Source organism: Carcharhinus amblyrhynchos, chromosome 27 (genome assembly GCF_965287045.1).
Source record: "Carcharhinus amblyrhynchos chromosome 27, sCarAmb.v2.hapA, whole genome shotgun sequence".
Classification (NCBI taxonomy): domain Eukaryota; kingdom Metazoa; phylum Chordata; class Chondrichthyes; order Carcharhiniformes; family Carcharhinidae; genus Carcharhinus; species Carcharhinus amblyrhynchos.
Genome location: NC_137350.1, coordinates 35,201,287 through 35,215,220, shown reverse-complemented (window position 1 = coordinate 35,215,220; position 13,934 = coordinate 35,201,287). Strand labels below are relative to the sequence as shown.

At 42.6% G+C, this 13,934-nt stretch overlaps 1 protein-coding gene across 4 annotated transcripts in view; it reads right to left on the bottom strand.

The window, feature by feature from the left end:
- The window catches only part of LOC145359298 (phosphatidylinositol 5-phosphate 4-kinase type-2 beta-like), a 116,703-nt gene that overhangs the window by 40,056 nt on the left and 62,713 nt on the right, over positions 1-13,934 (bottom strand). For all 4 annotated transcript variants that reach the window (XM_080213863.1, XM_080213864.1, XM_080213865.1 and 1 more), the window contains 2 exons: positions 2,584-2,736; positions 711-857 (listed from right to left, as the gene is read on the bottom strand). In XM_080213863.1, coding sequence (XP_080069989.1) covers positions 711-857; positions 2,584-2,736 — 300 coding nt within the window. The remainder of the gene's footprint in view (positions 1-710; positions 858-2,583; positions 2,737-13,934) is intronic.

Sequence of the window (13,934 nt, the reverse complement as noted above, 5' to 3'; positions counted from 1 at the left end):
TCCTTACAGATGCTGCCAGACCTGCTGAAATTTTCCAGCACTTTCTCTTTTGGTTTCAGATTCAAGCATCTGCAGTAAGTTGCTTTTATTTATTGACTGCAAGATCCTCCTCCATTTTAAGTACCCCTACGCCCTTGTTAAGCCTTACATGACTGATCATTCCCAGCCATATGCCCTTACCTGCACCTTTCACCTATTAGACATTAGAGTACTGTTAGATTCCTATCTTTTTCTTTCTCTCCCATCATCAGAGGCAGTTTCTTGAGGCATCAAGTCTCCTCCCTTTGGAGCATTCTCCCTATGCCTCTTCATGTTACCCCTCTCATTGGCTTCAAAAGCCTCCCAAAACTCACTCATTAATTATACCTTCACTCTCCCCTAAGTACTTTTTCCTTTCTTTTCCTCCCTGTTCATTATATACGATTTACATTTAAAGATACCTTTATGTGTGGCGAGCTATATAAATTATTTTTTGCAGATTATAGTTGCCTTTCCAACACAAAATTCCACTCACAGAATCATACACTGCAGAAGAGGCCCTTCAGCCCATCGAGTCTGCACTGTCACATGTGAAACAACCTGACCTACCTCCCACCTTATCTAAATTAGCAGCACTTGGCCCACAGCCACACTTGGTCTTACCGGCTTCTATAACAGAAATATGCAGAGAAACTCTGATGCAAGCAGCGTGTTTCCCTCTGGGATATTACCTTCAGGTCGTACTTCCTGTGGACAGTGAGTCTGTGACTAAATACGTTTCTCGTTACAGTCATGTAGGTCTCCACTCCATCTACTGTTAGCCGGTACATGCCCAGAAATTGAGGAAGAAGTGTGTTGCCATGGCATTCCACAATATACTAGAAAAATTAAAAAGAAATGCTTTCACAAACAGAGCAAAGTCAAACACCAACATGCATGTTTTGTTATGTTCATTGCTATTAGTTTTAGTTGCCATTTAATCCCCTCCTCTACAAAAGGCACAAACACTTGCTGGGGGTATGGCTCCACAGGTGCTGGCCATTTCTCAAGATAGTTAATGAGCATTGATACATTGCTCAACTACAGAGGGCAATCACTGGTGATCCCCATCCTGTTCTCACTTTCCAGCACAAACCACAACATTAGCAGCAAACCAGGTTGTTTTTTTTCTCATCTTCAGTCCAGCACAGTAAGAAGTCTCACAACACCGTGTCAAAATCCAACAGGTTTATTTGTATCACAAGCTTTCGGAGCGCTGCTCCTTCATCAGGTGACTCACTTGATGAAGAAGCAACACTCCAAAAGCTCCTGAAACCAAATAAACCTGTTGGACTTTGACCTGATGTTGTGAGATTTCTTACTGTGCCCATCCCAGTCCAAAGCTGGAATCTCTACTTCAATTCAGCGGTACTGAGTCCATCTACTGCCCCCCAATTAACCTAGAAACTAACCTAGACCTTTCAATCTGAATGGCCCAACGTAAAAATCAGTTATTGCTTTTACAAATTGGACCATTGGTAAAACCCCATCTGTTGTCAATATTTAAATATTCTGATTGGAACTGACAAAATGTTCTGTATTTCTTAAGATTTATTAATTCCTGGTGCAGGCAGCATGCTTTTCCCATCTAGGATGTTAGCTTCAGGTCATATTTCCAGTGGGCAGCAAGTCTATGAGTAACTACATTTCTTGCGGATTACGGGGCAGGCAACAGCCTAATGGTATTGTCACTAGATTGTTCATCTAGAAACTCAGCTAATGTTCTGGGGACCTGGGTTCAAATCCCGCCATGGAAGATGGTGGACTTTGAATTCAATAAAAAATATCTGGAATGAAGAATCTACTGATGACCATGAAACCATTGTCAATTGTTGGAAAAACACATCTGATTCACTAATCTCCTCTGGAGAAGGAAATCTGCCGTCCTTATCTGGTATGGCCTACATGTGACTCCAGGGCCACAGCCATGTGGTTGACTCTTAACTGCCCTCAGGAATGACCTAGCAAGCCACGCAGTTCAAGGGCAACTAGGAATGGACAACAAATACTGGTCAACCAGCGACGTCCATGTCCCACAAATGAATTTTAAAAGAAAGTTGGCTTCATTATTCTCCATTCTGCCCACTTTCATTGACTCTTGATTTGAACTCCACACCCATGACAAGTTTCAGCATCCAAGATTCCAGCAGGCTGTCATTCGTATTAAGGTGGCAGTCATGTTTTAGCTGATGGTTACTCCCTGACTCGTTCCAAACCAGTTTGAAGTAGCTGATCAAACGCAAAGTGAAGCAAAGTTGTGCAGACTCAATGAGTTGAATGGCCTCCTTCTGCACTGTAGGGATTCTATGGACTCTAACCAGACAAAAAGGACAAAAGTCCTACATTATCTCCCTACTGTGACATCTTACGATATGAACATTGTAGTTATTGAAATTTTAAATAACCTATTGTCAACACATAATACATCAGAGCTCAAGCTATGGTCCTCTCATCCTCATCACGTCACCTGTACAATTTTAGCATACTGTTTAAAGCTTTGGAAATTCCACATCCTCACCTTTGTCACAATTAATAAAATCAAATGTAGTCTGCATCCAAACATACCTGATGGTATTTTTTTAAAATATTGTGCATCTCTGCTACATCTTCACTAGTTATTGTTTTAATGACGAATCTTTTGTCATACGTGGTGAGGAACCGGGCTCCCATTCTATTCTGCGCATCGCTGTTTAGGGGGGCACTCCGTGTTACCGAGTTCTGAAAGGAAGAACAGATTTTAAGTACAAACTGCAGGAACACTTTCTGAACAAATGGCATGTGGATTAACGTTACCCACTGTGAAATTTGGCATATCTGCTACGACTCTCACCAACTTTCACAGATGCACCAGGGTAAGCATCCTTTCTGGTTGTATCATAGCTTGGTATGGCTCCTGCTCTGTCCAAGACAGCAAGAAACTACAAAGGGTGGTGAATGAAACCCATCAAGCAAACCAGCCTCCCATCCACTGACTCTATTTACACATCTCGCTGTCTCAGAAAAGCAGCCAGCATAATCAAGGACCCCATGCACCCCAGACATAATCTCTTCCACCTTCTTCCATCAAGAAAAAGTCACGTACCAACTGACTGAAAAACGGCTTCTTCCCTGCTGCCATCAGACTTTTGAATGGATCTACCTTATACTCAGTTGATATTTCTCTACACCTTCGGTATCATTGTAATACTACATTCTGCACTTCTTTCCTTCTTTATGAACGGTATGCTTTGTCTGTATGGCACACACGAAACAATACTTTTCACTGTATACTAATACTGGTGACAATAATAAATCAAATCAAAATCTCTTTATTCAGACAGTGGTTAGAGTGTGATGGGGTTAAGTGATGTTGGGTAGAAGAACCATTCACCCCGTTGCTCTCTTCATAAGTATTAACAGATCTGCTGAGCAGAAGAGGTATTTTTTGATTTTATTGAAAATAGTTGTTGCATATTGGATGATCATTTTAGGATCAGAATGATTACTGAACAGAAGGAAACTATTCGGCCATTGTGCATGGATTCATCCTCTTCAATGTGTTTTCCCCACACTGTGCCCACATCCCTTCATGGACCACTATGTTCCGATCAAGACCGATCACCACATCCCCTCCAGTTTTGTCAACAGGTGTAAAGGCGTTGAAACTGAGGTTGTAAGCATGTACATGCAAAGCTGTATAAACACAGAGGCAAGAAGGTGACTAATCCTGAATTAATTTCAGACAATATTGCAACTTGAGCTGTAATTTTCCTCAATATCTTCAGTTGGTCAGTTGGTACCAATAAAATTGACGTCTATTGGGTAAAATACAATATTTATGCATCTGAAACTTAGATATATGCTTGCCTAAGGTTGCATGCAGCTTAGCAAAATGCAGATGGTGTACCAGGGTATTAAACAGCAGGAAGTGTGCTCCGGCTTGACTTAAGTAAGCCCTTGATCTCTAGTATTACAATGGGGGGGGTGGTTTTAGGTTTTAAGTTTCTTTATTCGTGTCACAAGTAAGGCTTACATTAACACTGCAATGAAGTTACTGTGAAAATCCCCTAGTCGCCCCATCCCAGCGTCTGTTCAGATACAGTGAGGGAGAATTTAGCACAGGTAATGCACCTGACCAGCATGTCTTTCGGACTGTGGGAGGAAACCGAAGCACCCAGAGGGAACCCATGCTGACACAGGGAGAATGTGCAGAGTCTGCACAGTCACCAAGATGGGAATCAAACCCGAGTCCCTGGCGCTGTGAGGCAATACAATTTCATGCAAAAATTTGTCAGAATGTCAAAAATCAAGAGTACGAATAGGCCATATGTACCCTCAAGTCTGCCTTTCACATGATCATGGTTGAACTTACATCTCACTCCATTTTCAAGTCCTAGCTTCATATCCCTTGGTTTCCTGAGTGTTTAAAAAAAAATCTATCGATCTTTAGTCTTAAATAAACTCAATGACAGAACATCCATAGCTCTCTGGCTTGGGGAATTTTAAAAATTCACAATCCCACAAGTAATGAAGTTTTTTCTCACCCCATTCTTAAACAGCTACCTCTTATCCTGGGACCATCATTCACAGTTCTAGACCTTACAGCCTGAGGAAATAGCCTCTCAGCATTTACCTTGACAAGCCCATTGTAACGCAGAATGTGTGGTGGAGCCTAACTCCATATGCTGTTTTTTGTGAATGTTGTATGTTTAGACATAAAACGGCAATCTCGCCAACCGTGAGCTTAATAAAGAACAAAGAATTACAACAAAAGTACAGGCCCTTCAGCCCTCCAAGTCTGTACCAATCATGCCGCCCGACTCAACTAAAAGCCTCTCCAGGGACCATATCCCTCTATTCCCATCCTATTCACGTATTTGTCAAGACGCCCCTTAAAAGTCACTATTGTATCTGCATCCACTACCAGTGAGTTCCAGGCACCCACCACCCTCTGTGTAAAAAACTTGCCTCGTACATCTTCTTTAAACATTGCCCCTCGCACCTTAAACCTATGCCCCCTAGTAACAGACTCTTCCACCCTGGTAAAAAGCTTCTGGCTATCCATTCTGTCCGTGCCTCTCATAATCTTGTAGACTTCTATCAGGTTGCCCCTCAACCTCCGCCATTCCAGTGAGAACAAACCAAGCTTCTCCAACCTCTCCTCATAGCTAATGCCCTCTGTACCAGACAACATCCTACTTTATCTTTTCTGTACCCCTAATATTGGGGTTCACTCAGTTTCTCCCTCTCTGATTTCTCCTCCCTAATTAGCTACCACTTGCCTCCAAATTAGTAGCTGGAGTCTTCGATTTGAACATCTTGACTTATTTTTGCTCCAAGCTTCGTGCTTAAAATGCATTTTCTCCTAAATGCCAGACTGGTACCAAAAAACAGCACACCAAAAAGAAAAAGGAACAAAAAGTCTTATATACACTGCCAACATACATATATTTTCTGCACTCCTTTGTGCTGGGAAACAATGGAGTGTTTATTCAGTTTACAGATCTGACATGCGTAACATAGTCCAATTACCAGGTTTTACAGTATACAGGCAGCTTGGCATTAATTAACAATTAAATGCCAGAACCTCCACAAAAGCTGCTCTCAAAATAGCAGCTTTGCTCAAGGCTGTTCCACTTTCATAATTTTAGAAACTCAATTAAGTTACTCAGCATTTTTGAGAAGCCTGGTTAGGAGTGCATGCTGAGATAGGAACAAAGGCAGAAGGAAGCAGTCTTACATTTATGAACCATTTTATCATGTCTCTCGGAAATGCCCCCAGGTAATTCACAGTCAACAAGTTCTTTTGAGGTTCAGTGACTACAGTTACGCAAGCAAACACAAACTCATTTTGAACATAAGATCCAACAAAGAACAAGAAGATGAGTACTCAGTTAATCAAGACCATTTTTGTGGTGCTCCTTTTATATTCGTCATGGGATGTGGGTATTGTGAGCTGAACCAGTATTTATTACCCATCCCTTGAACTGAGTGGCTTGCTGGGCCATTTCAGAGGGCATTTAAGAGTCAACCATACTGCTGTGGACCTGGTAAGGATGGCAGATTTCCTTCCCTAAGGACATTAGTAAACCAGATGAGTTTTTAACGACAATCGACAGTAGTTTTGCGGTCATGTTTTAATTCCAGATTTTTATTGAATACAAATTTTAACATCTGTCACGGTGGGATTTGAACTGGGGTCCCCAGAGCATTACCCTGAGTTTCTGGATGACGCGTGCAGTAACAATACCACGAAGTCATTGCCTCACTACTTTGGAGAACTCTGTTTTCTGCCATAAGATCCAAACAAAAACAGGCATAGGGCTTCAATGTCTCTTCCTGCAACAGAACAATGCTTTTTAGGTACCGCACTGGGGTGCCAACCTAGATGAGGAGGTCAAATCCAGTAGTAGGATTTGAACCTATTGCTCGCAGACTCTCAAGAACTGCTACCAAATGAGGCCAAACTACCATGTAAAAGTAGTTGAAACATGACACACAAAATAAGCATTCTTTGCGTTTAACCAGTACATTTTCAAATAGGCACAAATATCTCCTTTAATTTGAATTTTTAAAACCAGGAATGAATGTTGCTGCCCCTTGGCAAGGCAGCTGATGTCATATTATGCAAATGAGAATCTGTATAATTTGAAATAAATTATGACTCGGGAACGAGCAAAGCTGGATTTGTCTCCTCGCTGTGCTGTCAGTGCGGAAAGTATCTGAACAGAATCAGTAAAAACCTGACACTACTTCTACCAGTCACATGTTTGAACTATAAGGACAGGCTGGACCTTTTTTCCCCCTGGAACATAGGAGGATGAGGGGTGACCTTATGTAGAGGTTTATAAAATCATGAGGGGCACGGTGAACAGCCAAGGTCTTTTCCGCAGGGTAGGGGAGTCCAAAACGAGAGGACATTGGTTTAAGTTGGGAGGGGAGAGGTTTAAAGGGAACATCGGGGGCAACTTCTTCATACAGAGGGTGGGTGTGTATATGGGAGGAGTTCCCAGAGGAGGTGATAGAGGCGGGTAAAATTCCGACATTTAAAAGACATTTGAGCAGGTACATGGATGGGAAAGATTTAGAGGGATATGGGCCAGTTTAGGAAACCTGGCATGGACGAGTTGGGCCAAAGGGCCTGTTTCCATGCTGTCTATCTCTATGGCTCTAATCATGGATTCACGAGTTCAAGTAAATAACTCCTTCCTTCCAGACTTGGCGAACAAGAATCCACACACTACAGTCCTTCTATCAGGAAGCTGCATTTTGTGTAGCAATGTTCAACAACACTACAAGCTAATGCATTCCATCTTTCATGTCCGCAGCAAGATGGATGAAAGCATTCAATAGGGACCCACTTTGGAAGATGGCCTTTTATAAGCCTGTATGAAAGCGCGTTTATGAAAGGTGCTTTTTTAACATTTTAATGATTCTCCATTAAACCCTTGAGTACAAAAGGGGCCTTTCAGCTTTTAATAAGAAAGCTTCTCCTTCTAACACAAGACCTGCAGCAAATAAACCCTTTCTCTGAAAGCATCTGAAGATGAGTGGCACAAAGAATTTCAAAATCCAAGAATCAAAGAATATGTGCCAATTCATCCTGGTTTTGAACTATATTAAAACCATCACATTGTTTTTTTTCACTCTGGTCCACAGGTCTCAAAGGGGTTTATAACAGAGTTATAAAACATTTTTTTTGTTTTTTTTAAATCCTGCACTAACCAGCCATAAATTTTGAATGTTTTAATTTCACTGATGGCAGCTTTCCCTCTCTTAAAGTGTTACACAAGTAAGACTCTTCCAGTAAGTTTATGAAGTGGCTGTGAGGCCCAGAGGATCCCCGGAGCGCTTTACAAGCACCGCTTCACACTGCACTATCACCCTTTTGGTGTCAAATTCAAGTGGAACAGCACATAAGGAGGAATTTGCATTTTTTTCCCCTTTGTTTTAAATCATAGAATCCCTACAGTGCAGAAGGGGGCCATTCAGCCTGCATCGACAACAATCCCATCCAGGCCCTATCCCCGTAATCCCAGGTGTTAATTCCCTGACACTCAAGGGCAATTTTAGCAAGGACAATCATCCTAAGCCGCACATCTGTGGACAATGAGGGGAAACTGGAACACCTGGAGGAAACCCACGAAGGCAAGCAGAGAAACTGTAAACTCCACATAGACAATCACCTTAGGCCGGAATTGAACCCAGATCTCTGGCCCTGTGAGGCAGCAGTGCTAACCGCTGTGCCACCATGCCGCACTATGTCCTGGAATCACATTGAGATATAAATCCAGATACATGTTGCCAAATGGCTGCACGCATTTTGAATTTGGATAACAATTTAAATGCATCTCATATTTAAAAAGGTGCATCAAAATCACTGCATGGGCAAGGGGTGAATCAATGGAAAGAAAGGACTTGCATTTGTACAGCCTTGTTCAGCGCTACTATGCCTGTGTTGTCAATGCGACAACCTATATGCACATATATGGTCCCACAAACAATAAATGAATGAATGGCCAGTCAATTAGTCATAAATGTTTACAGCAGGGAAACAGGCCCTTCGGCCCAACTTGTCTACGCCGTCCAATTTTTACCATTAAGCTAGTCCCAATTGCCCATGTTTGGCCCATATTCCTCTATACCCATCTTACCCATGTCTAAATGCTTTTTAAAAGACAAAACGGTACCTGCCTTTACCTCGACCTCTGGCAGCTCATTCCAGATACTCACTGTCCTCTGTGTGAAAAAATTGCCCCTCTGGACACTTTTGTATCTCTTCCCTCTCACCTTAAACCTATGCCCTCTAGTTTCAGGCTCCCCTACCTTTAGGATTTTGGAATTCGTTTTTAATCATTCAGGTTCAGGAAGGAGTGCTGGTCTGGACATCTGGAGAACTCCCAACCTTTCTTTGAATGGTGCCATGGGACTGTTTATGCCCATTTAGTCAGGCAGAAGGGGCCTCTATGTAATTAATACCTTCCCTAAAAGGTCACAGCTCCAGTAATGCAACTCTTCTTCAGTACTATACTACCTGGTCCACTGGGCTGAGAGCACAACCTCCGACCTCGCTCCCACCCGACTCCCACAAAGCCCACTCCTCCCAGGTCCACTTCTTTCCATACCCCGCCCTCAGTTCCAATCTGAGATGGAGAGGGGAAAAGAGACAGAAACAATCAGAGTGGTACACAAAAAGAAAAATGAGCTGCCATAGGTAGTAGTAGCGGCGGGGGTGGGGAGATGCAGGGGAGGAATGGAAGAAAGGAAGGTAGGAAGAATTAGTGACAAGAAATGTCAGTTACACAAGGAGGATTTCTTTGTATTTCTGTGAACAACACCTACTAGAGAAAAACTAGCATATAAACAGCAAGTGCACTCCAGTCTCCAACTGTTGGGTTTCAAACAAATGCATCTGTTATTCCGACTGAAGCTATGGGCTATAACAAACTAAATTCATTGTAGAAGAAAAATGTGAAATGATGGAACTGTCAGCAGGCAGCTATTATGTTCAAATTCTACGTCTTGGAGATTTTGCACAAATTGCAGTAGAGACTACTATTGGCAACGAGTTGAAAGTCAGCCACCCCCTTTAATCCTTCAGGGGGAAAAATGACAAGCATGCTGTGCAACGAGGTTCTACAGTATGTGAAAAGGAAAGATGAAGAAAAGGCCACTGTTTCCTAGTTAGCCACCCTGTGTCAACTGTCATCAATCATTTGAGTTTTAAAAAAAAGGACATAAAATGATCAGGGTTATTAGTTGAAAAGACAGCAGAAGTCTGTAAAATTGTCTTGATGGCAGGGGCCCAGTAATCTCTCAAACAAAAGGATAAGGAGTGCACTGAGTTTCTCATAGGGAAGGTATTTATAACTTCTAGTGTGATGCAATATTTGTACAAGTGGATTGGGCTGCAAAACATACAGAAAACATTGCAACAGACATGCAAAAATAAACATCCTTATCTAAAGTTAGGTTAAACCCACTGCAATTTACTTTTGACTGACAGGTGCTCACTCACGCTCAGGCTTGGTTTCTTGGCAGTCTGTTGCAGTGTCCAACTAATCATGTTTCCCTTTGTAAAGGTAGAGAATATTCAACCCTGATTTAATGCACCTTCACAAATGGATTTGAGTATAGGTAAGGGATGTTTTACTGCAATTGTGTGGGGCTACACCAGGAGTATTGCATACAGTTTTGGTGTCCTTGCTACAGAGGGAGCACAGTGAAGGTTTACCAGGCTGATTCCTGGGACAGCAGGTCTGTCATACGAGGACAAACTAAGTTGGTTAGGATTATACTCACTGGAGTTTAGAAGAGTTAGAGGGGATCTCACAGGTACTTTATACAATTCTAACAGGGTTAGACAGGGTAGATTCAGAAAGAATGTTCCCAAAGGTGAGAGAGTCCAGAATGAAGGGTAATACTTTGAGGATAAGGGATAAACATTTTACGACTGAGGTGAGGAGAAATTTCTCCACCCAGTGAACGTGTGGAATTCACTACCACAGAATATAGTTGAGGCCAAAATGTTACGTAAATAGATATAGCTCTCGGGGCTAAAGGGATCAAGGGAAGAAGGTGGGATCAGGATATGAAATTTGATGATCAGTCATGACCAAAATGAATGGCAGAGCAGGGCCGAATGGCCTGCTCTTACTTATAGTTTTGATGTTTTCTACGTTCACAGAAGGACCTCACACTCGTAGACTCAGAGGTGTCTGAGTGCAAATGTTACAAAAGAGATTAATGGCTGGTGATCATAAATGGGAGCCAATGGCTGATTCTCCATCCACTACCACAGTCCCCTTCCCTAGTTCTGAAGTAACAAGACCAAATGTAGCCCTCCTCCAGCCATCCTGGGTATTCACTCTGATTCCCCTGCTCTGCATCGTTCAGTCTGACATTGGACGACACAATTTACTTATTAGGTCATTAAAGAACCACAAGAAGTTTGCAAAGAAAATGACCATTGCTTGATGGTGATCCAAAACGACTCACCCCAAACAAATCCAGCAGCGCTATCTTAACCAGAATGGGAGGCATGAAGGTGAAACAAAATCCTAAGCATCAAAGTTACTTCAGCAACGCTTAAAAGCTTTAAGCCACTAAACTGGCCCCTAAAAACCTAGATATCCTGAAAGGTTGGCAATATTTTGCCACTATAGCAATCAATTCAAGAAAATAAGCCACAATTAATTAAAGTTTCAGTCAAGAACAACGATAGACTGGAAAACTTTTAACTCATTCTAAACGCTGCAGTAACTGAAACTAATCTGACTTATGGTTTATGGTCGTTGTTGTTATCTTGGAAACCGTTGCACAGCTGGGAGATCAAAGCTTTTGTCTGAACACATCTGTGCAGAAGGCAGAACCAAAATTTACAACCAACCAGACTGGTCTCTATTTCCAACCACAGCGAAGTCTGTCTGCAGTGGAGAGGTTTGGTGAAACTTACTAGAAAGGGAAGTAGGCAGAAGCAGAAACAACCTGTGCTGGTGATAAGGTTGTTTTATGAAACAGGAATGTCTTTAAATTCACATTTCCCAACATTGAACCAATCAAACTAGCCAATATCCTTCTGTAATTTTCCGCACTGCGTGAAGCCCAAAATAAGAACATATTCCACTTACTACCATTGTCCCTCATCATGATAGACACAAAAAACCCTAGAAAATGGATGAAGCACAAAGCATAATTTGAAGTTCATTTGGAGACCCTTCATCAGAAACTGAAATATCAACCAGTCTTCTTTACTCAATGATGATGGACCGACTGTGTATTTTCAATAGTTACCAATTTGACTTTTGCAGCATTTTCAAACTTTGACTTTAGGTTCCAAAGGTCTTTATCATCACCCAATAGGTGAATAATTCAGGATCTCTGAGCATTGTAACTATCACCCTGTCATGATCCTAGGATCAGCAGCTTAGCAAGTGGAATTTAGCAGTAATGTTGTTTTCCTGAAGATCAAAATCAAATTACTCAATTAAGAAATTCAATATTATTTGTACCTTAAGGCATGGTTCTGAGCCAGGTAAGTCCCAAGTTTAACCTGTGGATTGTTAAATTTATTCAAGGATGTTCACTTGCCACCCTACTTCCCTCTCCACCTCTTCCTCCTTTCCTCACTACCAACCCACTCATCTTTCTGCCACCTCTCCTTTGCCTCTGTTCCAAGTCTTTGCCTTGGGTCTTTGGACTCGTGCTACTTAACCTTATCAAATCATAGAATCCTACAGTGCAGGAGGCCATCTGGCCCATCGAGTCTGCACTGACCACAGTCCCATCCAGGCCCTATCCCCATAATCGCATGCATTTAGCTCACTCGTGTCCCTGACACTAAGGGGCAATTTAGCTTGGCCAATCCACCTAATCTGCACATCTTTGGACTGTGGGAGGAAACCAGAGCACCCGGAGAAACCCCTCAGACACGGGGAGAACATGCAAACTCCACGCAGACAGTGACCCAAGCTGTGAATCAAACCAGGTCTCTGACGCTGTGAGGCAGCAGTGCTAACCACTGTGCCACCATGCAACCCTAACCTTCTAATCTTTAGGCCTCGCTCGTGCTTTCCCTTAATCTCTTACTGTCCTAGCTTTGCTTAACAGTTTTGGCAACCCAATCTCAGGAAGGAAGTACTGGGCCTTGGAGGAACACAGTATATACTTACCAGTACAATCACAAGAGATTAAGGGGTTAAATTATGAGAACACATTGCATAAGTTAACTTGTATACATTTGAGTTCTGACAATTGAGCTTTGTAAAAAGATATTCAATGGGGTGATATGGACCAACCATTTCCTCAGTGTGGGAATCCAGATCAAAGAGGTACAATCTTAAAATTAGTGCCAGGCCATTTAGGAACAAAATCAGACAATGGCTAGTGTAAATTTAGGGCTCAAATTCTCAAAAAGCTTTGAATACTGGATTATTTGAAATGCTGAAGGCTGAGATCTGTAGTTTTGTTGCTTAAGAGCTGCAAGGCATATGGAGGAAGATGGGCAAAATGAGTTGGGGTAATAATCAACCATGGTCTCATGAGCAGCAGAACAGGCTTGGGCCGAATGGCCCATTTCTGTTCCGCTGTTCCAAAGGGAGATAGGGCTCTACATGGTGGGAACAGCGTGTTAGGGGCTTGAGGTTGACAGAGGGTGGAACTGCAAAAGGTGATACTTTGGTGAGCGGGGACTGGGGATGGTGGGGCAAGCGGGAGAGCAGCAGATAAGCTTGAGGAGACAGGAGAATATTGATAGAGAGGGTTTGAGGGTGGAAACAGCAGCTTGCAGGCCTCGACCAACCCATACCTTGTCACCCGTCACCCTAGAACAGACAGAAGCAATTAAGAGCTAGGGACAAGGAGGAAAGGACGGGAAGGAATAAGGAGAAAGGAAAGAGGATGAGAGGAAAGAGGAGAGAAGGTAGAGGAGAGAAAGAGGAGGACAGATGCGTGGAGGAGGAAAGGAGAAACGTGGAGGAAGAACAGAAATACAAAAATGGAAAGGACAAGTTGATAGACTTACACCATAGAGGACCAATGCCAATATATTAAAATACTTCCAGGAAACGGCACAGTGGTTAGCACTGTTGCATCACAGCACCAGGGATCCGGGTTCAATTCAAGCCTTGGGTTACTGTGCGGAGTCTGCATGATCTCCCAGTGTCTGCGTGGGTTTCGTTCAGGTGCTGTGATTTCCTCCCACAGTCCAAAGATGTGCAGGTTAGGTTAATTGGCCATGCGAAATTGTCACTTTATGTCAAAGGATGTATAGGTTAGAGGGATTAGCAGGGTAAATACATGGGATAGGGCCTGGGTAAAATGCTCCATTAGAGAGTCAGTGCAGACTCAATGGGCCGAATGGCCTCCTTCTGCACTGTGGGGATTCTATGATTCGAAGCAAGTGTCAAACTTACAGCAGGTGTGTGCATAAGTAATTA